At 42.0% G+C, this 24,880-nt stretch overlaps 1 protein-coding gene and 1 long non-coding RNA gene across 3 annotated transcripts in view; both read left to right on the top strand.

Annotated features, from left to right (window-relative positions):
• The first annotated feature begins 72 nt into the window (after positions 1–72).
• On the top strand, positions 73–11,007 carry LOC125988256 (sodium/potassium-transporting ATPase subunit alpha-1). 2 transcript variants are annotated; one of them, XM_049753204.2, is made up of 23 exons: positions 74–255; positions 4,378–4,491; positions 4,614–4,673; positions 5,513–5,614; positions 5,708–5,809; positions 5,875–5,988; positions 6,073–6,207; positions 6,275–6,392; positions 6,465–6,733; positions 6,798–7,106; positions 7,501–7,635; positions 7,705–7,900; positions 7,973–8,148; positions 8,227–8,363; positions 8,440–8,590; positions 8,668–8,836; positions 8,912–9,066; positions 9,138–9,261; positions 9,857–10,002; positions 10,077–10,207; positions 10,274–10,375; positions 10,454–10,545; positions 10,646–11,007. In XM_049753204.2, the coding sequence occupies exons 1-23, from the start codon at positions 244–246 to the stop codon at positions 10,672–10,674; spliced, it is 3,078 nt and encodes a 1,025-aa protein (XP_049609161.1). In that variant the 5' UTR covers positions 74–243; the 3' UTR covers positions 10,675–11,007. The 2 variants fall into 2 exon arrangements, with proteins under 2 accessions (XP_049609160.1, XP_049609161.1); XM_049753203.1 differs by having other exon boundaries at positions 73–255; positions 6,275–6,733.
• Positions 11,008–14,422: 3,415 nt separating this feature from the next.
• The window catches only part of LOC137840073 (uncharacterized), a 70,311-nt gene continuing 59,853 nt past the window's right edge, over positions 14,423–24,880 (top strand). Inside the window, exon 1 of the long non-coding RNA XR_011086495.1 lies at positions 14,423–14,558. This is a non-coding gene — a long non-coding RNA (uncharacterized lncRNA). The remainder of the gene's footprint in view (positions 14,559–24,880) is intronic.

The raw sequence follows: 24,880 nt of genomic DNA, 5'->3' as shown, positions 1-24,880 counted from the left end.
CTCATCCGTGGGGTTGTCATGGCAAGGAGTATGACGTCACAATGGAAGGAACGCCGTCTATAAGTATGGGACACTGAGCGCGGCCGCTTTCGAGCTCGCAGAGAGGAGCAACACGTGCAGAACATTTTAGGGGGGAAAATTGCATTATTTTAATTTATTTTAATGTGTTTCACTGAATTTTATTTTAAGGTGGATTTCTCCTTGTGAATTTTTATTTAAGAGGGAAGATTCGTCTCATCAACCATGGGAAGAGGAGTGAGTAGTGCACATCTTTTTTTTTTCTCCCCTGATTCCAAAAGATGCATTCAAACAAGTGGTTATCAATTAACGCCGATGTTGCAATTAGTTGAGTGACAATCTTGTTGATTTTTTTTGTCCAAACACTTCCGTGTTGATTTCATCGCCTCGCAGCGTTTAACATAAGTTTGTATCACGAAGCGCATGTTGCATAACGGGATGTGGCTGAATACTGATGCTGAGCAACTTTGGCTCTCTATTTATTTCTCCGTGCCACAAATATTCTGATTTTTTAAGCGTTGCACATTTGGCGCAGCTGTTATTTTCTAATGGGAGGGACGTGCTCACCTTTTTATTGCACAACTTTATGTAAAGTCCAATCTGCGCATCTAAGATACTTTACCAGGGCAGATCCTCACAAAATGACGTTGTTGAGATTTGATTTCCACTGAGAGGGGAGCAATGGACTCTGTCTACCTGTTTGCTCAACATTGTTTTTGATGAAGTTGCTGTGGAAGTGTCGGGCTCTGCCACACCCCACCACGCTGCGCACCACTAAAACTCATTATCGATTCAGCCCGAGGGATGTGGAGCTGCTCGAGGAGAGAAAACAAGGGGAGCTGTCGACCAGATTGGCGTCTTTAAGCCTCCCCTCCCTTTTCTTCTTCCTGGTGTCTCTGCATGATGCTCCAGCAAATCTGTATTCGCTCCGATCTTGGCCAATAGCTGCTCGTATTTTTTCTTGGTTCCCATAGTTGGTGAAAGGCAAACCCTGCCCCCCAGCTTCATCCCCACAGTCTCTTCCCCTCGCTTTTCTCAAATAGCCGCCGCACGTGGAAGAGATGATCGGCGCCGCTCGGCTCTCCTGGTGTGAAGAGGCAGGTGGTCAGAGCCAGAGGAGAGGATTGTTGTTTCTAGGGCCTCTCCATGTTGGAGATGATACTCGTCTGAGCTTTTTCTTTTGTTTCCCCACATCTGCCTCAAGTTGTAATAAACAGATGAGCTGAGAAGGAGTTGATGAGGAGTGGGCGGCGTTGTGAGGAGACAACCAGTTACCGCATTGCCGCCACGGAAAGATCCGATAAAAGGGCTGCCCTACTTTGATTTTATGCGCGCTGTTGAGATTTGTTTATTTGAAAAAATGGGCTGAGAGCTGAAATGCAGATAACATGGTTTATTTTAAAATTTGACTTGATGAACATGAGATTGGATTTAGAAGAAACCACCACGCCTGAGGAAAAACAACAAATCAGCTTGACCTCATGTCTTTGTCACACAATCGCGGCTTTACAAAAAAATACTAATTCAAACCGATAACATCAAATTAGAGGCAGATGACGGCGGTTTTATTTTGTTTATCCCCTCAGGTCATTATTAGTGTCAAATCATAAAGACTAAAGAAACAAATGAAAATGTCAAACTTCTTTGTCAGAATTTCCGTTCCTTATTTTTTTAAAGTCCTTTTCTCCAGAGGTTGAATGCATTATCTCCCGCTACTGCGACAAGCTGTAATTAAGATGCTCATATGGCGTTGGCTCTCTCTTGGATCAAGCGCCTTTGATTGAGATGCCCTGTTGTTCTTTTATGGAGATGTCATTTTCAACATGACAAACACGTGCACCATACAAGGGCCTTGGAAATAATCACTTAAAGATTGTCAAGCGCCTTTTGTTTCATCCGAATCTTAATCTGGCTATTCCATGACCAGCATGTCGCAGCTCATCAACGAGAAGTGTGTTTTTGAGTAGACATTGGTGACCTCTGACCTTCCTTGTACTTTTCTGGATGACTGGACACAATGTTCCTCACTGCAGAAAGCCTTCCCGCAAGATAAAGTTGGCCGCACGGTGTGGAGCGACTCCACAAGATTCTACGCTCTTGACTTTAATCTTTGAGGCTCTTATTGGACCGAAAAGCAGCTTTGATTGAATTTGAAGACATTACGGTCCATCGAATGGCTGAGCGCTTGTTGTTTTTCGCCACTGATCCAGCATTTAGTCTCGTTCGAACGGACACCCTAACTACACGATTACCTCCATTGTTTTTCATTCTTTTTCTACCTGATCACTCCGCCCCCACAACTCCCCAGGGGGTTTAACATTCCTTCCACTTTGCAGTCATTGTAAGTTCAGCAGAACTTTTTTTTTTTTTCTCATCTGTGACTGTCCACACACTCCTCGGTCCCCTCCTGCTGTGTCCTACGTGCCGCCCCGCTCTGACTTTCCCTTCTCTCTCAGGCAAGAGCGAGTTGGAAAAAGCGTGGGAAAAGGGGACCGTTATTTCTTTGCTTCATTCATACTCCTTGACCGTCAATGAAATGCCGGCTGATGGCAAGAAGATTTTGGAGGTTGGTTTCCAAGGTACATCGTGGCTGGTTTGAAAGCTCGGTTAATGTAAATCTTGTTGCCGTCAAGCTAGCTGCCCGTCCAACAACAAGGACCATTGATTCATCCGGCCTCTTTTGTTTTGAATGCACGGTAGTGAAAGTTGCACGGGACGTGAGGTGAGTGTCAAAACTCAGTGCACTTGTCTTCCTTCTCAGGATTCATACTTTGTGGCTGAGGGGAAGTGGAAGGGGGAGGGGTTAACACATGTGGACTTGGCCATTCACATCTCTCCGGAGGTGTGGCTTTGGTCACCGATGGCAACCGGGCAAAGTACCAGGAGCGCGTGCATGTTGGCGTGTTCGCGCACATTGTTCAGCACAGCTGAATGAACAGCTCAGGTATCTGATGCCAGTAAGGTCCATTCATGGGAATTCTGCGTGCATATGGAGGGATTGTTATTTTGTTTGTATGATTGCCATGTGAGATTTTTTGTTTGTGTTGTTATTTTGTTTTTATAAAGTACTTTGTTACGGTGAAAGCTGTCAAAAAAGCACTATCTGAATAAAGATGTATTTGATAAGATATGTGATAAATTTGACTAAATGCTTTTTTTCCCTCAAAATTATGCGCTCATTAATAAGAAAAATGTCCAGAAAATTAGCAAATATTGCACACGGGTTGAAAAAAATCATTTCCCTTCGAGAAAAATGCGCAAATCTATAACATTTTTCTTTTTTTTTTTTAATAAATACTTTTCTATAAGGCATCATTCATCCTTGTAAAAGCACTGGTGGCAAACTCGTGGCCGGCGGGCCGTATCCAGCCCACCACATCATTTCTTGTGGCCCATTAAAATGAATAGTGTTTTTAATTCATGGTTCTTTTCAGGTTGGCAGAAAATCTGCATCAAAATTGCAGTTTTTGTTCACTTTGCAAGAATTTTTTTTTGCCAAACACGTGTTATGTTGCATATTTTTTTTAAAATTTTGATTTAAATTTGTTGTTAGAAAACCACATAATAAAGAAAAAAAAAATCATATGCCACCAGAAAAGCCCTCAGAGGGAAAGAAACCATGACTTTGATTTGGCCCGTGATGTCCAAAAAAAAAAGATCTATTTCTCAACATCACTGACTATAACTACTTTTATTAAGGCAAATCAATTTTTGTGGACACTGAACCTGTTAGAAATCAACCAGCTTCAGCATCTGAACTGCTGTGGGATTATTTATCCAAAGCCAGATGGCCCCTGAGGGCCCTTTCCATGTCCAGAGGCTAAGATCTGACCGTAGTGATGCAGAACCCGTGTTTTCCCAGCTTAGCTAACCGGGGGGTGAAGTGGGGGGGTTAGGGTTCATGCAATAATAACATGTGCTGAGATCACACACTCTGTTCCAACAACTCCCTGGGAAACTTTTGGAAACATTATTAGTTTACATATTTCCATGACCAAAAACGTGTGCGGGATTTAGTGTGAAAACCCGAGTGCAAAATATCGCAAGGAAGGTGAATGCTTCGCTAGGTGGACAAATGGTTTGTAAGCAGTCACGTGCACGTTCCTCGCTAACATGCTAGTGCCTCTCATCCCCTTTGAATTATAGATGAGCCTTAACTGCTAATTGGCGTTGGCTTGTTGTGATATTGCTGTAGCGACTGGAAAGTGTCCCTTAGGTGGATTTCAAATTAAGAGTGACATCACCTGCATGCACCACAGGCTGACGCTCGGCCACAGTCTTGATGTCTTCTTGATGTCTTCTGGTTTATGGCAAGTCGCTTACACACTCTTTCTTTCCACTGCCCCTTTGTGTTTCCAGGAAGGACGAGAGCAGTATGAGCTGGCGGCCACCTCCGAGCAGGGAGGCAAGAAGAAGGGAAAGGGCAAGAAGAAGGAGAAAGACATGGATGAACTCAAAAAGGAAGTGGACATGGTGAGTGTGTAATTGAGCCAAGGAATCTCTGGACAGTTTCTATGGAGACTCCGTCCTCACCGGCCAAGAGCATTTGGAACGTTTTCGGCCAACAAAAAAGCCTTATTTTTGTTTGTTTGCAGGATGATCACAAGCTGACTCTGGATGAGCTGAATCGTAAATATGGAACAGATTTGAGCAATGTAAGATGTGCGACCTGCCACTTGATTTCAAGTTGCACCTCCTCTGCTTCGGCGACATTGTTATGTGCCTGAGCTAAGGAAAGGATAAAGCCATAAAACCACGGCAGGTCTTGCCACCTAAATGATGGAGTGAAAAATTACTGAAGGGTTCTTCATCACACTGAGTGATGCGGCACGATTACCGACTCTAGTGCATCAACTGTGTTGACACCAGCTTTTGCATGCGTCTCACATAAAACAAACACATATTTATTTATTTATTTTTTATTTATTATGGATGGATATACATATTTTTTATTTATTTATTTTAAATTTTTTTTTTTTTTAAATGTTTTTATTTATTACTATGCGACATTAATATAGAACTAATTTTACATTTAGGACAATTTGCATTTATGCATCCCGACCACCAGCCTGCCTAATTGTGTGTGGCCCAGCTAGAGCTTTTGTTCATGCAAATGTTCTCCGGCTCATGCAGTGAAGATCAAGTAGAATAGTTAATCAGTGCCTTTAAACGTGGGGTCTTCAGGCTCTGCATGTGTGTGCAATGCTAATGTATCATGAATAATTTATTAGCCATAGAAAATACCCTCTGCCCTGATTTTTTTTTTTTTTTTTTGGGGTGACCCTATTTTATCATCTCCCGCTACATTTCTCTCTGCGCTCATGAAGGGGATGACCCTTTTCTGTCGCTAGGTAAATCATCTTTGGTCTCCCTGGACATAAATGTGTGTGGTTACAGTGAGCTAGTTCTGAGTTCTTTATGGTTGTTTACAGGAGAGGACGAAGCATAGTGACGCTTATGCTTTCTAACTTGACTCGTCTTCGTGCCTCATTAGGGTTTGACTAATGCTAAGGCGGCTGAGAATCTGGCCCGAGATGGTCCCAATGCCCTCACACCTCCCCCCACCACCCCAGAGTGGGTCAAGTTCTGTAAACAGGTAACAGCATGCTCCAAATGCGTTTGGACGTTACATCCTAGTATAGTTAAAAAAAAATGCATCAATTTTTTTAAATTACTTGGCTTCATGCAGATGTTTGGAGGTTTCTCCATGCTCCTATGGACCGGGGCCATCCTTTGCTTCCTGGCTTACGGTATCCAAGCCGCCATGGAGGATGACCCGGCCAATGATAATGTAATGAAAGCATGAAAGCATTTCTATTGTGGTGTGGAAATCTTGATGTCAAAAATATTTTGCAGTTGTACTTGGGTGTTGTGCTCTCTGCTGTGGTCATCATCACTGGTTGCTTCTCCTACTATCAAGAAGCCAAGAGCTCAAAGATCATGGACTCCTTCAAAAACCTGGTCCCTCAGGTGGCTTTTTATTTCACGTCTTATTTTCCACTGTCTCTCTTAAATCTTCCATAATTGACTGCGTTCGTCATGTGTGTCTGAAAGCAAGCGCTGGTTGTCCGCGATGGTGAAAAGAAGAGCATTAACGCAGAAGAAGTAGTGGTTGGCGATTTAGTCGAGGTGAAAGGCGGTGACCGCATTCCCGCCGACCTGCGAATCATTTCCGCCCATGGCTGCAAGGTAAAAAAGAAAGACAGCAGAAACGTGGAATTAACTCATCATTCACAGGCAATGTGATAATTCTCAGGTGGACAACTCTTCTCTGACGGGGGAATCGGAGCCGCAGACACGTACTCCAGATTTCTCCAATGAGAACCCATTAGAGACCAGGAACATTGCTTTCTTCTCCACCAACTGTGTCGAAGGTATGTTGGAAGGTTACGTCAAGCAAAAAACGCTCCAAAGCAGGGAAACTTCAACTTTGTTAAAATCAACAGGAACTGCTCGAGGCATTGTGATCAGTACCGGTGACCGGACCGTCATGGGTCGCATTGCCACGCTTGCGTCAGGACTTGAAGTTGGCCGCACTCCCATCTCCATTGAGATTGAGCACTTCATCCAACTCATCACTGGCGTAGCCGTCTTCCTGGGCGTGTCCTTCTTTGTTCTATCTCTCATTCTGGGCTACTCATGGTTGGAAGCCGTCATCTTCCTCATCGGCATCATCGTGGCTAATGTGCCAGAGGGTCTCCTGGCTACCGTCACTGTGAGTCCCAAGCCTTTGCCCGACCTCAGTGGGCTCTCGAATCTAATCGGCTTCTCGTCTTTAGGTATGTCTGACTCTGACTGCCAAGCGTATGGCCAAGAAGAACTGCTTGGTGAAGAATTTGGAAGCCGTCGAGACTCTGGGCTCCACCTCCACCATTTGCTCAGACAAGACCGGCACCTTGACCCAAAACAGGATGACGGTTGCCCACATGTGGTTCGACAACCAGATCCACGAGGCGGACACGACTGAGAACCAAAGCGGGACATCCTTTGACAAGAGCTCCGCCACCTGGGGTGCCCTGGCCAGAATCGCCGGACTCTGTAACCGTGCCGTCTTCCTGGCAGAGCAGAGCAACATTCCCATCCTAAAGGTTTCATTTCATTGTTAGCCTTCTCAAAATGGCAACGTATCAATGATGCCTATTCATGAGGGATATAATTATATTCTCCGACAAATATACACAGCTTGCTCTTTTATTTTGGCGCCAATTAAGAGATACTGATTTAGAACTGCTGACTTAGCGTAGCAAACAATGTTCTCGCCACTGTTTATTTTTCTTGGCTTCACTTCTGTCCCATAACATATCTAAGATTAGTACTCCAACCATGTGTTTGCTACTTTCATTCTTCCTGGTGGATAAGACAGTAAAGAAATAAGCCCATAGGCAATTTCCTTTCTTTATAGACGTCTAGCCTTTCCGAAAGGCAAACTGAACGGCTTGCACTCGGGGCTAACGGGAAGGTGCTCAATGTTTTCTCCTCTAGAGAGATGTGGCTGGTGATGCTTCAGAATCTGCCCTTCTGAAATGTATTGAGCTTTGCTGTGGATCTGTCCAAGAGATGAGGGAGAAAAATAGCAAGATTGCAGAGATTCCTTTCAACTCCACCAACAAGTACCAGGTACCATCCGAAAAAGGATGACAATTAGAAGATTAGAAGAGCCTAAATGGTGACGCATTTGTTTCCCAGCTTTCCATCCACAAGAATATCTCAACTGAAAATGAGTCCAGCCATCTGCTGGTTATGAAAGGTGCCCCTGAGAGGATTTTGGACCGTTGCTCTGCCATCATGATCCAGGGCAAAGAGCAACCTCTGGATGATGAGATGAAGGACGCCTTCCAGAACGCTTACCTCGAATTGGGAGGTTTGGGAGAGAGAGTGCTCGGTAAGGATCAGTGGAAGTTTGCTCAACTCATCGTGAAGTTTGAAAGACTCATAACCATTTTTATTTTTGTAGGTTTCTGTCATTATAATTTGCCCGATGAGCAGTTCCCGGAGGGTTTTGCTTTCGACACCGAGGAGGTCAACTTCCCCACTGAGAAGCTGTGCTTCATCGGACTAATATCCATGATCGACCCGCCTCGAGCAGCTGTGCCCGATGCTGTCGGCAAATGCAGGAGCGCTGGAATCAAGGTTCGCTTTTATTGCTCACTTACTACCGACAAAGTTTTCTCGATATAATTAAAACTTAACTCAAGGCTTTTAATTCAGGTGATCATGGTGACGGGGGATCATCCAATCACAGCTAAGGCCATCGCTAAGGGTGTCGGCATCATTTCTGAAGGCAATGAGACTGTGGAGGACATTGCTGCGCGTCTCAACATTCCAATCAATGAAGTCAACCCGAGGTACTGATTGAGGGAGATGAAGGTTGTCATCTTTTCAATCACAACTGAAATGAAACTGATCTAAACTTTGCTACAGGGATGCTAAAGCCTGTGTTGTCCATGGCGGAGACCTAAAAGACTTGAGCGCAGAGCAGCTTGATGACATCCTGAAGTACCACACCGAGATTGTCTTTGCCAGAACCTCCCCGCAACAGAAACTAATCATTGTGGAGGGCTGCCAGCGACAGGTCGGACAATCAGTTGTACGCATAACAATTCTCGCTAAGGTGCTAACAGCTCCTGTCGATCGCTCGTCGCCATACAGGGAGCCATCGTTGCCGTGACCGGCGACGGCGTCAACGACTCTCCGGCTCTGAAGAAAGCCGACATCGGTGTCGCCATGGGGATTGCCGGATCGGACGTCTCCAAGCAGGCGGCTGACATGATCCTGCTGGATGACAACTTTGCTTCCATCGTTACTGGAGTTGAAGAAGGTAATGTTGCCTCTGAACTGTTTGTGCCAAACATTTTTATGACCGCCATTGACATGTGCTTGTCCTACTCATCAGGGCGTTTGATCTTTGACAACTTGAAGAAGTCCATCGCTTACACTCTGACCAGTAACATTCCTGAGATCACCCCCTTCCTCCTCTTCATTATCGCCAGCATCCCTCTACCTCTGGGTACCGTCACCATCCTTTGTATCGACCTGGGAACTGACATGGTGGGTGTCTGACATCAAGTGGTGTCGTGTCTGTGACTTTGCATAGCTAAATATCGTATACCGCTTTTCAGGTTCCTGCCATCTCACTGGCTTACGAAGCAGCTGAGAGCGACATCATGAAGAGGCAACCCAGAAATCCTAAAACTGACAAACTGGTGAACGAGCGACTCATCAGCATCGCCTACGGACAGATTGGTAAATGTCAAACTTAGGTTACCATTGTGAGTTCTCCACTGTGTCCTTGTGAGATTTTTTTTCTGGTGGTTATGGATCTAGGTCTTCTGAGATAAATAGACGTGAAACATAAACCAGAAATGAGCCCACGCTGAAAGAGAACCATGCGTTTGAGTTATGAGACGTCAGTGTTATGTTCCGTAATGAAACCAGGAATAGGTTTGACCTGCTTGACTGAGTGGCCTAAACCATAAAAAATAAATACAAACACACAATAGGACTGTGGAACCATCACAATATTTTATGAAAATCATTTAGTGCATTTTCATATTTAAACAATTTCCCCAAATGGACAAATATTTCAAGTCCACTGTTCTTCATCTCGTCTGTATCTCGTAATTTATCGACTGGAGGATTTAGGATTGTTTTCAACCTAACGTCATCATGGACCCATTGACTTGGTTATCTGTAGAATGACAAATGTTGTGTCTAAATTTGTTCTAAGGAACTCCAGACTAATGGCTTAATGGAATTAGGTATTGATCTCGAATTTAGTTTTAAGCTCTGTCGCCATCGAGGTGATGTCGTCGTTCTCCAATCATGTCGACGCTCACAGGCATGATCCAGGCCCTTGCGGGTTTCTTCACCTACTTTGTGATCTTGGCCGAGAACGGCTTTCTGCCTCGGACATTGTTGGGCATCCGCGTGTCCTGGGACAATAAGTACTGCAACGATCTGGAAGACAGTTACGGGCAACAATGGGTACGTCCAATCACATTCGCACGGTGACCTCCGACATTACCTGTCGTCATTTTGCCACCTGTGTGTGTGCGCAGACGTACGAGCAGAGAAAGATCGTCGAGTTCACCTGCCACACCGCCTTCTTTGCCAGCATTGTCATCGTGCAGTGGGCTGATCTGATCATCTGCAAGACCAGGAGGAACTCTGTATTCCAGCAGGGAATGAGGTTAGTGGAATACTTTAAAAAAGAAACGACTTGAACATCACGTCCATCTTCATTTACATTATACAGGAACAAGATCTTGATCTTTGGGCTGTTTGAGGAGACTGCCCTGGCTGCCTTACTCTCCTACTGCCCTGGCATGGATGTGGCTCTAAGAATGTACCCTCTCAGGTGAACGGGATGCCAGAGACTCACGACGTTCCCGCCTCGCAACGCAGTATCTGATTTCCTTATGCTTGTTTGTTCCAGGGTCAACTGGTGGTTCTGCGCCTTCCCATACTCCCTGCTCATCTTTATCTATGACGAAATCCGCAAGCTGATCATCAGACGCAGCCCAGGAGGTGAGCTGAGGAACCGTGCTTTGCTTATCTTTGCTTCTGCGAGCTCATGTTAAGAAACTACGACATTGCAACCCAGTAATATGTCCTCCTGTGTTTCCAGGTTGGGTGGAACAAGAGACCTACTATTGAAGACCCTATGAGCACGTCAGCTCCTATTTTCTCCTCCACCCCTCCCATCGTTGCATGAATATTGTCTTGCTGCTCGGAATAAAATTTTAACCTCTGTGGGGGGGAGAAAAAAAATCCCCTATTGGAACATGTTTTTATATTAGTGAATGCTTGATACTACTATTATAGACACACTGAGATGGAATGTGCTGATGATATATGATAAATGCTAATAATGACATGAACACTGAACTTTGACTGACTATGCGTGCCTTGTTTCTGAAACAGGACCAATTTTATACATGTTTTTAACAGTTATCAATGTTCAATAAAATACGCTTGAGTCAGGTCCTACATGTTTCCTGTTCTTATTATTGAACTGGTGTCATTTTTTGGTCATGTTCATGCTTCACCTGATTTATTTTCTTACAAAGAATAAGACAAGAATATATGTTTGCATGCATATGAACATTTTATGTATTTATTTATTTATTTATTTATTTATTTATTTAATATTTAATCACACTTGAGAACTTCACAAAATCAAAGGATAATATTTTTAATATATTTAACTATGGCATTATTGGCAGCATTCATTCATTAATCATTTGGACTGATTTGTTTCTTTTTCATGACGCGGCAAATTACGTGCAATCAAAGTCACTGAACGGTAACATGTAACATGTACGTGCGTAACAAATATTGGTAACGTGGAACTTACCAATCAATGGGGCGGTGGGCGGGGCCAGCATGTGATTGGTTGAATTGCAAAGTAATTTCAAGATGATTCGCGCTCGTAGAGGACGCGGCGTGAGACTCGAACTTATCACCCCGAATGTCACTTGGTTGGAAAGCAGGAAGTAAAGATGCCGTCGCCCCATTTTGACAGAATTGCAGACAATCATGCAGTATTTCCCAAGAAAATCCGAATAAACACAAACAAGGTAAGGAGTCAGGTGATTTAAACGTGTGATTGTACTGTGCAGTGACGTTGCACAAACTGACAACCCACTTTACCGTGCATGCCAAATGCAAATGAGAGGCGTCATACTATTAAACACGCCATCAGCTTTTGGATTTGCAGTTCCACACTACTGCAAACTACAAGCATAATCATCATCATATCAAGTTGCCCTTTCTCAGAGAGAAACTGAGCGCCAATCAAATCAACTTGATTGTAATTTTAAAACCAGATTTGATGGCGCAGCAGTTGGTTGTATCCGGGTCGGCAGTTTTTCTTGAAGTTTGGGACTGTAGAAAGATTTAAGGCAATGCCCTCAAAATGAATCGTAATTGGCCCGCAAGTGAATGTTGCCAGCTGTCTCTCATCCCAAAGAAACATCCTAGAGCCGTTTGGCTTGAACTCAAGTGGAGCTCATTAGAAGGATGTAAAGTATTTGGTGTTGCTGGTCGCAATGTCAGCAAATAATGTTGTTGCAGTAATATGCCTCAATATAATATTTGTGGTATTGCTACAGCACTACGCTTGACCATTTTTCAATTTTTATATTGCAATTAAATCCTTTTTATGACCGTATTTGTATTTAGAAGATTATATATGAGGTGGTTGTGAAAAGTTCTTGGACTAGCTGTTGTCACTTCAGATCTATTCCAAACTCAAACCATGACCCCATGGCTCGTATGCTTGCGTGCTGTCTCCGGCCCCAGTGTCTCTGGGTTGCCTACGAGGTCTTGCTCAGTGTGGAGAGGCTTAGTTTGTTGTGACAGATGTCATATAAGCTGGTGAGAAAACGCCTAACGCAGGATGGATGGAATCAGAGAGAGTTCTCAAATCTGACCAAAGGTAGCCTATGTCCAAAAGTAGATGACGTGCATGCTCCCGAGTGTCGTGTTCAAGCAAATCCACTGTTTAGCTACTAGAATACTTTGTGCTCAAATTGTCACTTAAAAAAACTTTGTATTTGTGGTGTGAATGATGATACAGTTTGGCATGACATGTTGATTTAAATGAAATAACTGGTAAGCGATCCAAACCAATAATAATAATAATAATAATTTTTATTATTATTAAAAATAATCATGATTGAGAGCAACTTGAAGTTGGAACTTAACATTACTAACACTAACATTGTTCCTATAATAGGCCCCATGTAGAACATATGAATTTAAAAAATAAAAATACACTTGTCGGTCATGATTATTCCATAACAATCAAAAAGAGAAACCTTAATAATATTGTATGTAACAAGACAAAAAAAAATACTTCTACAATATTTTTTTTCTATTTTTAGAACATCCTGTCCATTATTCGTTATGCCCTCAATCTTTTTTCTTCACATGTACTAACGCCTTTAATAGGAGACAGACACCAGCTGAGCTCCAGTGTGCGAGATCCTTCAACACTGAGTGCATGTCAGAGAATATTTATTTTCTCAAACTATGCCGGTTCTGGGCCACAGCTGAAGCAAGCGTCTGCTCGAGAATCTAATTAATTCTTCAAAGTGGCTGCCATCAGCTGCAGAGCTATCCCAGTCAAACTGTTATATTCCCTCTCTCCATCCGTCACAAGATGAGCTTTCAAGCAGCCCTTAGCTTGTAATTCATTCATTGGTTTGCCGAAAGATCAAGTGGCAGATGTTGAGAATGCTTCGGACTGTCGTGCCAGAGCCGCGTTGATTCTGACCGCAAATGCATTTAAAACAACCGGGAAGTAGGACATATTGCACTTTAAGCTTACCATGACTGAGCTAAAATTTTCTGGCAAACTGAGTCGAACATGATCAGGAGGGGCAAGCAAGTCCGCGTGTATGTTTGGAGCAGCTGTGTGAGCCAGTGGTGGTGTATTTGCTGTGAGGGTCCGAGCATATTGTCGGCTAGATGAAGCGCAGCCAAACAATCGTGACACATTAAGTACATTTTCATGAGTTTGTGACTCTTGTTTTCATTCTTGCTCGAGGCAGACCCTTAGAACAGATGCTCCTTGTCACTTCTAAGAGGAATGAATGAACCAGAAAATTTGTCCAAGAGCAGAGGAACCCATGCAATTGTGAATAATCTTTTGTGTGTCTGTTTGTGTTTGTGTGTGTGCTTGTGAGCAAGTGGCAGAGATTTTATGCATTTTACTGAAAGCTAAATAGAGTAGCATAAACATTTATCAGTGCACTGAGCACTGTATCTTATGCTGCAGCAGGCGCCCCCCCCGCCCACGGAGCCCCCTGGGGGCCCCTGTCAGAAGTCACTATGTGTTGGCAGCAGCTGCTAAGTGAAGTTTGCACTTTGACTAACCAAACCATGCGAAGAGGAACGAGGCACTGTTAAGTTCTAAGCAGTCGACCAACCCACCACAGGGTGTGTTTTTTTGTGGTTTATTCCATATGACTTGGATTGAGAGAAAACGTATATCAGGAGTGTGCATGGTTCCAATAAAAGATAATTTGATACATATCTAGAGAGATGTGATTCAATAGGATTCATCGATTTTTAAAGGGACAGTGTGTATCATTTTATGCCATCTAGTGGTGAATTAATAGAATACGATGACCCAAGTTGGAAGCACGCGGAACTACAGTGCCACCGAGAAAGCACATTTCCCAATAAAAGACGATTTGATACATATTAATCTATTATAAGTGGAATTATTTGGTTCAATTAGATGGACTCTTAATCCTCTTTTTGAATCAAAAGAGAACCTGGACTTGTAAGAAGGTGAACGAGTAGACACAAACGGGAAGTTTTAGCTTTGCATATTAATGTTGCACTCAGAAAAGCTTCTGCTCTCTTGTAAAGACTGCCAAAATGCCAAATTTCCTGCTAATCTGCTAAGCTTTTGGTCTATTGGCATTCTTTATTGTGCCAGGTCTCCACTGAAATTTCTTCTGTGTGTCTCCAGGAACTCTTGATATGTTTGTGGAGGATTTGAGTCGACAGGATAAAACAACGAACATGTAAGTGATCACCAAGTGTTTTACTGTAATCATGTTCAGGATTTACCGTTGTGATTAGCATAGCAACATGCTAAAGTTGGGCCAAGCAATATTTTAAGGTTCTACTGATTTAAGTATGACTGAGACCATTCAGTACAGAAAAGCCTCGCTCTTCTTGGTTGCGAGTTAAATGTGGTAAGACGCCGCCGTTAGTGGGAAAATGAGATTTAACAGCCATCTGAGCCCGGCCCGGCCACGTTGAAATAAGATTTGCGCGTCATTTCTCGATGTCAGCCCCCGCGGCTAAAGCAGATAAGCCATGGGAAGATCTGGGAACAGGAAGCTGGAAGTGCAGTCTCAGCGATGTTAAAGCAAAAGTCTCGTTTTGTTACTGATTGAATGTGTTTATGATGAAAAATGAATTCCGAGTTCTGTCGCACCAGGTGAAGCTGTTCTCTCCTGTGTAATGGAGGATTTGTTTTTCATAGACACATGGTTGCGCCCCCCTCATAATTAAGACTTGAGACTGCATACTCTCAAGAGATCCTGTGAGGAACAAGGAGATGACGCAAGGTGGCCCTTGCGTCTCAACATCTCACTCTTGAGACAGTTTGTTTTATTCTGCCCTTGCTTCATTATTAGCACTTGAGAGCAGAGATTGGAGAAGACGTTCTACTTTAATTATAACAAATTAAATGAAGTTCAGACTTGGTGGATGATGCCATAGGGGAGGGTGAGGGTACAATAATGACTGTTCTCCACTTCTAATACAGGGGAATATTTTTTTTATGGGGAGCTATGAGTGATCCTGAGGTTCAGGATTTAGCGACATGTCGGTTTTAAGTGAGTTTGCTGCTCACGGCTATTTGTGGCATCACCTGGTTGTGATGTTTATGAGGACCTGAGAGGCATGATGGGAGTCTCGGCAGACAGCCTCGATTCCTCACAGTGTAGATCTCCCTTTTGTGCTCCTCCAGTTGCTCGCGGCAGTAATTGTCTGAACCAGCATTCTGCCAGCCGTTAAATATTTAAGAATATGTAGCAGACATGTCTTGGGTTTAGCTTGCTTGTAATTTGCGTCACACTTCTTGAACAATCACCTTAGTGCGGTGGAGGATAGTTATATAATATAATATAGTCATATATTCAATAATATTCATGAATTAAGGTGGATTTTTTTTCTCAAACATCATAGCTATACTTTACAATCCATGGTAAATTCTGTATTGCGCAAGATTTTTATAGCCAGCTAGCAAGATAGATAGATAGATAGATAGATAGATAGATAGATAGATAGATAGATAGATAGATAGATAGATAGATAGATAGATAGATAGATAGATAAAACGATAATGAAAAAAAGAGAATAAATATGAAGACATTAAATAAATAATAAATAGATAGAGTAAACGATAATGAAAAAAGGAAGAGAATAAATATGAAGAGATTAAATAAATTAATAAGAATGAATAATTAAATAGATCAAATAAATAAACAATAACATGTCCATGTCCAGCCTCAATAACAAAAAAGATTTAACCACATTCATCCGCTACTTTACACTCGATGCAAATGTCGTCCATCACCGGGTAAGCATTGCCATAAAAGTCACAGCGACGGGGAAGCAAGCTGCGGATGCATCTTTATTTCCCCCCCTTGCAGCTACATTCATGAATAATAAATATGAAAAGCAAAATAGCATATGCCAAAGAGATTGAGGATGCTCATCGAGTCTGGAAGAGTCATCGTTGCATTTTGGGTGACGTGGTGGGGGGACTTGGACCTCATTATGAGGATGTGGAAGTTGCCGTTGCGGACTTTCTAAACAAGCTTGTAACGCAATTTGATTGTCACCACTGAAATGAATCAAAAAGAACATTATTTTTTTGTGTGATTTTTAATCAAGAAAAATTAGTAACCTATTTGAGTCAGCAAGTCTCGGCTAAGAGCGGACAGAAACAAACCGAGAGCAGCTGCTGCCCAATTTGCATGCGTTTCATCTTCTGATGTGACAAACGTTGTCTTTCCATTCTCATCTTCTTTTAGACTTGCACAAGTCTCTCTTCGTCACATTCTCCAGATAACTGTCATTGCGCAACAGCAGCTTTCAATCTCAAAGTAATCAAAGTTGGAGCAGATAATCTAACCAACCACAAACTCGTTTCATTTGTAAACAAGTTCACCTCATTTATTCTTATCTCAATTTGGGTTAGGGCGTCTTTATTTGCATAGAAATGTTATGCATGTTACATTTTAGCATCAATCCAAAAAAAAAGTGGGCCAACACTTACGCTGTCATATTGGAACTCCTCACAATGTTTTTGCTCCATATATTAAATTGCAAGCTTCTCCCGTTTTCTTCATAGCACAGGTTGAGCAAGGCACTAGGTTTGATCGTTCAACATTGAAACATCAAACTGAAATTATTCACATAATTAGATTATTTTCTGTGATATATTTCTTTTTCATGATTTCCACTCCCAAGTAGGGCGTTTTTTTCCCCACCAGACTAAATTAAAAGAAAAAAAACGTATATTATGAGGTAAATATAGTTACAATCCACATACTGACGACGCTATTAAAGTCACTTGATCTTATGAATGCGACATGTCATATTCTCCCGCCTCCATCTTGCACATCTGCAACAGAGGGTGGCGTCCCACCCCCAGCGGCGACATTTTGCATGTGGCTTGCATTAGAGATGCATGAGAAGCTAATGAAGAGTGAATGCTGCAGCTGAGTCGGGCTCGCACACGTACACGACATGCAGGGCACACACACGGGCTTAACTTTGCCCGCATGCATACACTTTTAAAAATAATTGCTACTTTCGATGTGTGTGTGGCCTCACTAACGAGATTGTGTGTGCGTGTAGGTGAGTAGATGCTACAAAATTAGATGTAGGCAAAATTGTTGGTTTAAATAAATATAATAAAAACAATAATGATGATAGAAATAAATAATGATAATTAATAATAATTTAAACAATTACATCTAACCAAGAACATCAGACATTTATTTTGAATTGTAATTCAGCAGAATTTTTTTTTTTTTTTTAAAAAGTCATAAAACCTGCATGGACAAAAATTATGGCACTCGTAAAAAGGTTTGATAATAATTTGACCAGCTGGGCACACATATGGTCAGTCCCATTTAAAGTCATTGTGCTGTTTGGTGACACGTTGGACACATGGAACAGAAGAACAGAAATTTGTCTCGGGAGATTAGAAAAAAAAAAGTTAGATTAACTCCAAGCAGGAGTCACTGTTGCACATCTTCAGACATTCATGATCCAATTGATGATAAATTGAAGAGATGAATAATAGCTCTAGCTAAAGATTCAGGCGGTAACTCCAAGGAAGTTACAAGTGACTAAGGAAGCTGGGTTGCAAGGATGGAGAGCGACTGTTTACTCATAACAGCATGAGCAACCTCTGAGGAGAAGCTTTTTTTTCCGAGTAATTTGTTTTTTTAATTTTCATTCTGAAATTCAGCATTCATCTCGCTGTTGAGGCTGTGAAGCAGATTAATATTTGACCTCACCCTGCCTGCTTTATTACTGTGGCGAAAGAGGGCAGCTACTACTCTCCAGCTGAAAATAACATCGTAAAATGCAATTGTGGAATTGCCCAAAAAAAAACCCTACAATCTCTCTTTATGGTCTGTTTAAAAAAATAAAATAGAAATACTATATGAACTATTAAAATAGAGCAGCATCCTTTGATTTCTTTCATATTTTTGAAGCCCGTGAAAAGCCTCTACATACAAATAGTCTGCTGGGGTTATAAGATTTTTTTTTATCAATAAAAAAAAAAATGTGGCACGGATTTCTTCCCGTCATTTGTACATTCTGATTCCGCGCGTCACATGCTTCTAACCAGAACCCCCCCCCCCTCCCCCTCACATGCCCACAAACAATAGATCCCTTTTTTTTCAGATTCCCACTGTCTAATCGTGTTATGCAACGCTGACTTCAATGCATCTTTTCTTGTGATTGTCCTCTCACTGCCTGTGCAGGAAACACACGACGGGTTAAAAAAAAAACCTCTTGAAGGAAAATTCATTTTCTGTTTCTAATGATCCATTCATCTGAGTTTGACTTTGCACACCCTGCTGGGAAGGGATTATTTCAAAGTGTAATCAATCAGAAAGCTGGCACAGCGGGAATTATCTCCGAGCTCTTGAGACGCTTGTCTCAAGTCGTCCTGATCACCCAAGGCGACACAAATCCTCTAAATCATCTGCTGATTGATCGATGATTCAAATATTTATCTCGTGCTTTCTCACGATCTATCCAGCTATCTGACTTCAACTGAAAACACCTCCCCAAAGCACAAAGTGTTCCTAAATTCCAGGCTGTATCTTCTCACTGCAAACTTTTTAGTGCTCCCAGGGATCTCTGCAACGCTGTTTTAACTTCACCTTCCATGTCATCTCGTTTATGTTCGTGTCACTTTTGGAGGCATTGTGCGCCGATTACATAAGAAGCAGAGTGCCATCATAACTGGAAGCATCTTCTAAACTGATAAGATCTGACTTCCCAAACCCAATGTTCTGTTCTCCGACTTTTTCTTTTTTTCCATGAAGCAACCCAAGTTGACTATGATGCTTTCATGCAATATATTTTTTGGTGTGTATTCCTGGAGGAATAAAAAGCCAGCCATCCATTCATCCATCAGCCGTCCGTCATCTGTGTTGTGTGCTTTTCGAACACGCAGCCTCATTGCAAATCCAAGCAGACACTGCTGAGCATAGCTGTCAGAATTGCGTGACAAAAAGCAGAATATCGCTTCGCATTGGCTTGGGCTCTCAGCTGATTGTGCTTTATAGACTGAACTCTTTGCTGGCACCGACAGGGCTCACAACGGATCACTGAGGCCCCCTGGTGGCTCATATTATCAATCCTCTTTCGAGTTGTATCACCAGGATATGCACCAAAAGATGGAAAATATGGGTGGAAATTGTAACGAAATTTCCTCAGATTACCTCAAAAATACTCAGTAATATTTTACTTGGGCTCACGATAGGCACTGTGACACAGAAAATGTGACGTCATGTTAAACTCGAGACGCTTGGGCAGTCAGAAAAGATTCTGGTCTCTGACGACACCTGCTGAAAACTGTCGGAACTGCAGATCTGTTCATTTTTTTTTGTACTGATTGTGTCCATTGGTGTTGTGGCTCACTGATGTCAATTCTAGCTGGTTTTGGGACTGGCGAGATTTATTGTAGATTACATCCTGGTCAAAACACTACCAGAGTTAAAAAAAAAAAAAGAAAATCTGCATCTCTTTTTAGTTGACTTCATTACTACCTGGCATGTTGTGGCACAGCATGGTATTACTTTTTATATTGATCTCAGATACTGTATGAATGGGAAAAAAATGGAGGCAATTGCAATTTTTTTTTAATCTATCAATTTATGTATAAAACAAATCGACCTCATATTGTTTTTGCGTATTTATTTTGTACCGCAAGAGGGTGCTGTCGTCTTTTTAAATATAGTTTGCAATATGTCAGTTACTGAGTGTGAGGTTCTATTTGTGATCCTATCACAGCACTGTACAAATGTAGTCAGATGCACATTTGCACCTATGGACGATTGAAGTTCTTGTTGTGGGATTGGATAGAAAGAATTGCGCAAGATTTAACTCTCATCCACTTAACACATAAGCAATCTCGGCGATTCAATTTTTCCAACGTAAAGATTTTTTGCTTTCTTGTTTATGCTATTAAGACAAAACAAGGGAGTTGTGGGAGATCAATTTGCAAATGTTACAAATTTCTTCCTTTTGATCAATACATGGTTGACAGTTTGTTCTCTCTTTTTCTTGGTTTTACTTTTGCTCTCCTTTTCCCCTGGAACTACCCACCCCCCACTCTACATCATCACACTCAAGGCCTTAACACTTTAAGGCCTCAAATATTTGGATTCTTTCACTGCTGGGGGCTCGCTGAGCATGTGGGCAAATTGTTAAATCCATGATGGATTATAATGTCCAGATTGTCATTTTGAATTATAGAGCGAGATAAGGAAAATATGAGCACAATCACAATAATAAGTAGATTTAGTTGGCAGGAAGCTGCGTTATAATGAAAAAGGGAGAGTGAAAGTTTTGTGTGTGTGTGCGTGTGTGTGTGTGCACGTGTGTGTGTTTTGCAGGTCACCACTCGTGTTATTTTTTTACAGCAGTTTCAAACAATGAAGTTGTGCTATTGTGTAAAACATAAATTAAAAAGAGAATAGAAACATTTGCAAATCAAACTTTATGCAAACAAATTACAGCAAAAAATATTTAATATTGAAACTGAGAGATTTTTTTATTTTTAATTATTCTCTGAATTATGAGGCCTGCTCTATGTTTCAAAAGAGGGTCAGCAAAAGACCAGGAAAATTGAGAAAGCTCATAAAACACCTGTTTGGAATTTTCCACAGGTCATTTGGAAACAGGTGAATGTCACAACTGCGTAGAAAAGGAAAAACCCTGAAAGGCGGAAGGAAGGCTAAAATGTTCAGAACATGCTCGTATTTCTCAACACAAATGAATAATGCATATTTTTCTTTGTTTTCCCTTCAGTTGTCTTTTAAAAAAATATATTTGAGTATATTTTGTGTCTCAGAGAGTCATACCTTGCAGCTTTTCCTCAAATCCAGCAACTTTATTTTATTTACGGTGTTTGTCTTGAAGATTGCTGTTCTTTACTGTCCATTTTACTGCAAGTGGTCTGTCTGTAAATCCTCAAGTGATTTAGAGTGGCGGCACACGCCAACCAGAGAGCTTAACCTTCTTTTAACCCCAATAAGACTCCTGGCTTTTCCCCTTCAACTCCATTGTTTGCAACCAACTGCTGACAGTTGACAGGTGTGGGTGTTTTTTTTTTTTTTTTTTGGGGTGGGGGTGGGAGGCGTCTTTTGCATATTGCATTCCTCCAGCTGATTTGTCAGTGAACCTTGACCACGCATGTTCTAACAGTTGACACAGATGTGTGTGTATTGTATGTTCTGCGTGCGTTACTTTATTTACATTCGGTTCAACAAGTGTGTGTGTGTGCGTGTGTGTGTGTGTGTGTGTGTGTGTGTTTGTTATCCTCCGAGTGAGCCGACACCGTTGCCTGTGTGTCACCCGCTTATTTATAGCAGGCGTCTTTGTGACAAGGCTATCTGTTTCTTGATGAATTAAATTCCTCTGCCCGCCTGGGCTTCTCAACAATGGGAACACCTTGAGATTAAAAGAATATTCCGAGGCGTGCAGCTGCCTAGCTTGTCAACTTCCTGTCACTGGAGGATGTACATTCTGAGACGCAAAGTAGCATTTCTACCCTGTTGTCCAACTGAATCGTAAATTAAAAAAATTTGATCAAAAAGATGAGACTAAAAGTAATGCTGAATAAAATACATATAAAGGGAATGCGTTAATGTTATCTTAATTAATTAATCATTTAAAATGTAATTTTTAAATAGCCATTAACTGACATGTAAAAAAAATCTTCGACTTTTGTATTGACTGTAAAAAAATAAATCTTTAACTCAGTCTGTGCAACTTTTCATTTTTCTGCAGCACTAAACAAAGTAGCCTCTCCGTTCCAATACTTTTGCTCAAATAAGATTGGCACACAGCAGCCTAAAAGCTGTCATGCACTTCAATTAGCACGCAACTAAGTTCCACGGCGGGAAAGAAACACAATGACAGAAAGGGTGAGATCAAAATGGAACTGCCTTGCGTGGTTAATGTGTGCACCGATGTGTGAGTGTATGCGTGTGTGTGTGTGTGTTTGCACAAGCTGATGGAACCCCTGGTATCCCTGAAAGGCTCTTATTGATGGACTTTACGCCCTAATTGGACATGTGGCACGTGGCTGACACACTCCCTCAGTATTTTCAAACTGTATGGATGAATGTGTGTGTGTGTCTATGTGTGTGTGTGCTCAGATGTTGAAATGTGCATTAAGAGAGTGCAATCCCCCTCGATCTGCTCTGCATGGGGTAATATTGATTTTTAATTCTTCCCTCTGCTGGACAAATTTGACCATCCCATGGTGCCTTCCTCGATGCCACTGGCATCTCCATCTTTGACTCATGTCAAATTTCAAGCTTTGATTTTTTGTTCCTAAAACTTTTTTACTGTTTAACTTTTTTTTTTTGGAACAAAAATTCTCAATCATCTGCAATATTTCAATTGAATTCTTTGATGTGAATGTTTGGCATTTTTTTTTAGGAGCCATGTTAATGTCACATAATCAAGCACACACAGACACGGACACACACACACACACACACACACACATTCACAAATACATACACTCACAATGACTCAAACATTCACACATACACACACTTACAATGACACACACACGCACACACACACTGGTGAACATCTGGCCTGTCATGATTGGCTGCAAAATATTTCTGGATTTAACAATTGAAAATGTCTTGGCATGTTATGAAATTGTTTGTGTGAGTATTTGTGTGTTTGTCTGGAATGTGCAAATGGGCATTGATGGACAATTATGTGGCTCTTGTGCGTGTGAGAATTGACTGTGAGTGTGTGCGTGTGTGTGCACGTTTGCGTGCGCGCGCTGGGAGCTTTTACTTCCCACCATTAGCTTCAAATCCTGTTTTTGAGCAGGCGGCTGATTCTTCCCTCGATTACTATTCCGGCATCATCTCGTTTATGGAGTACCATTGTTTTATCGCTCTGTTTGTACCTTCTGCTTTCTCATTTCCCCCTTTTGCTGAAGTCGCGTCATTTCTTTGCCTACAGTTCCTAATAGCTCGTCGGGTCCGCTGAGAGGTAGTTAGAGTTCTTCATCTTTTTTAGTTTTTGGCTTTACATGTTTTCTTTTCAGCCTCCCTCCCGGCCTGCGAGGGGCTGGCCCTCATCTGCAACATCCGCCCGGCTGCGGGCGGTGGAAGATTCGACAGGGTTGTTAAAAGTGTTGTTAAGAGAGTGGCTGGCAGCTGTTCCCGACAGGTTGGGGATGGAAGGGCAGATGGTGTTTGATTAGCGAGCAGACTGCTGATTGAATGAGAGGAGAGAGGGAGCACGCTTGTGTCGAGGAAGGATGCAGGGGGGTGGGATGGAGAAAGATGCAGGGGGCGATAGGGAAGGAAGGAAGGAAGGAAGGAAGGAAGGAGGGAGGTTGAAGGAAGGAGGATGGGAGGAGATGCAGGACAGGGGAGAAGGAAGTAAAAGTGGAGTAAAGTGATTCCCAGTTTATTGAGGGGGCTGGCCCACCTGCACATGGTGAAAATGGCAATAATTAAAGACATAATTTAAAAAAGAAAGGAAAAAAAAAGAGCTACACAGCGCATTTCATACATAAGGCAAGCTGGTGTGCTTCACAGCCCAAAAAAGCATGACACCGAAAAGCATCTGCAAACAAAAGTAGCCCATTCAAATGACTTTAGGAAAGTACAGTTAAATAGTTTTGCAAACAAGACATTGAAAAGCAAAGGCCAAAAATAAAAAAGAGTTTTCTGAAATGATTAGACTTTCTTGTGAGTTATTTTAAGAATGCTTAATGGAACAGTGCGTCGAATCTTAGTTTTTTTTAAATGTTAATTTTTAAAACCTATTAATTTCAATTCTCCCCCTAAAATATTCCATCACATCAGTGTATTTTTATTTTTTTTAAAAAATATAATCGTAGTCTAATTACATTTTACTCGGTGATGGTGATAAAAAAATGCCCACGCGTCTAACTTGGGCCTTGCACTCTATTAGTCCACCACTAGGCGGCAAGTGAATTTTACACACCGTACCTTTTAAAGGCCTTCATTGCGGGAATGTACAAAAAAGCAGTGTGTAACCTGGATTTAAAATACTTGGCAGCTTATTCCATATGCATGCAGCATAACCGCTAAATGCTGCTTCACCGTGTTTACTTCAGCATCACTTTAAATTTAGTTTTTTTTGAGCCAGTGGAAAGCGTTAAGGATCAGGAGATATTAAATGGAAAAAGTTTTTTATCGTAGAAGTGTGATTAGGGAGGAAAGAAGAAAGATGTAGGAAAGGAAGGAAGGAAGGATGGCTTGAGGTAATAATGAATGGAAAAGAGATGCGGTAGGGGGTGCTGCTGCGTGTTCCGGGATAGCAAACAGCTGCCACAGGGCAACAACCGATGCATTTGGGTGTCATCGTTGAGGATTGAAGCAAATAAACCCGCAGCGCCGGCTGATTGCAGTGTGCTCGGCAAGCCCAAGCCGCCGGTCCGGTTCCCATCGCTCGGCTATTGGACCATCCCCGTCCTTTACTTTTGATTCTCTTTTGAGTCTTTGGGTGCTTGGGAGTCAATGTTGGCAAGTGCTGTTTCCGTTTGGAAGTTTCGCCACCTCCATTTTCA

Source organism: Syngnathus scovelli, chromosome 2, assembly GCF_024217435.2.
Source record: "Syngnathus scovelli strain Florida chromosome 2, RoL_Ssco_1.2, whole genome shotgun sequence".
Taxonomy (NCBI): Eukaryota; Metazoa; Chordata; class Actinopteri; order Syngnathiformes; family Syngnathidae; genus Syngnathus; species Syngnathus scovelli.
Note: the sequence above shows the minus strand (reverse complement) of the source record. Positions and strands in the feature narration are given on the sequence as shown.

What these genes read in the sequence shown, in the direction of transcription:
- LOC125988256 (XM_049753203.1), top strand. An exon ending in ACAGTTACGGGCAACAATGG is followed by an intron (nt 10,003 to 10,076) that starts GTACGTCCAATC and finishes GTGTGTGCGCAG; the next exon opens with ACGTACGAGCAGAGAAAGAT. An exon ending in CATCAGACGCAGCCCAGGAG is followed by an intron (nt 10,546 to 10,645) that starts GTGAGCTGAGGA and finishes CTGTGTTTCCAG; the next exon opens with GTTGGGTGGAACAAGAGACC.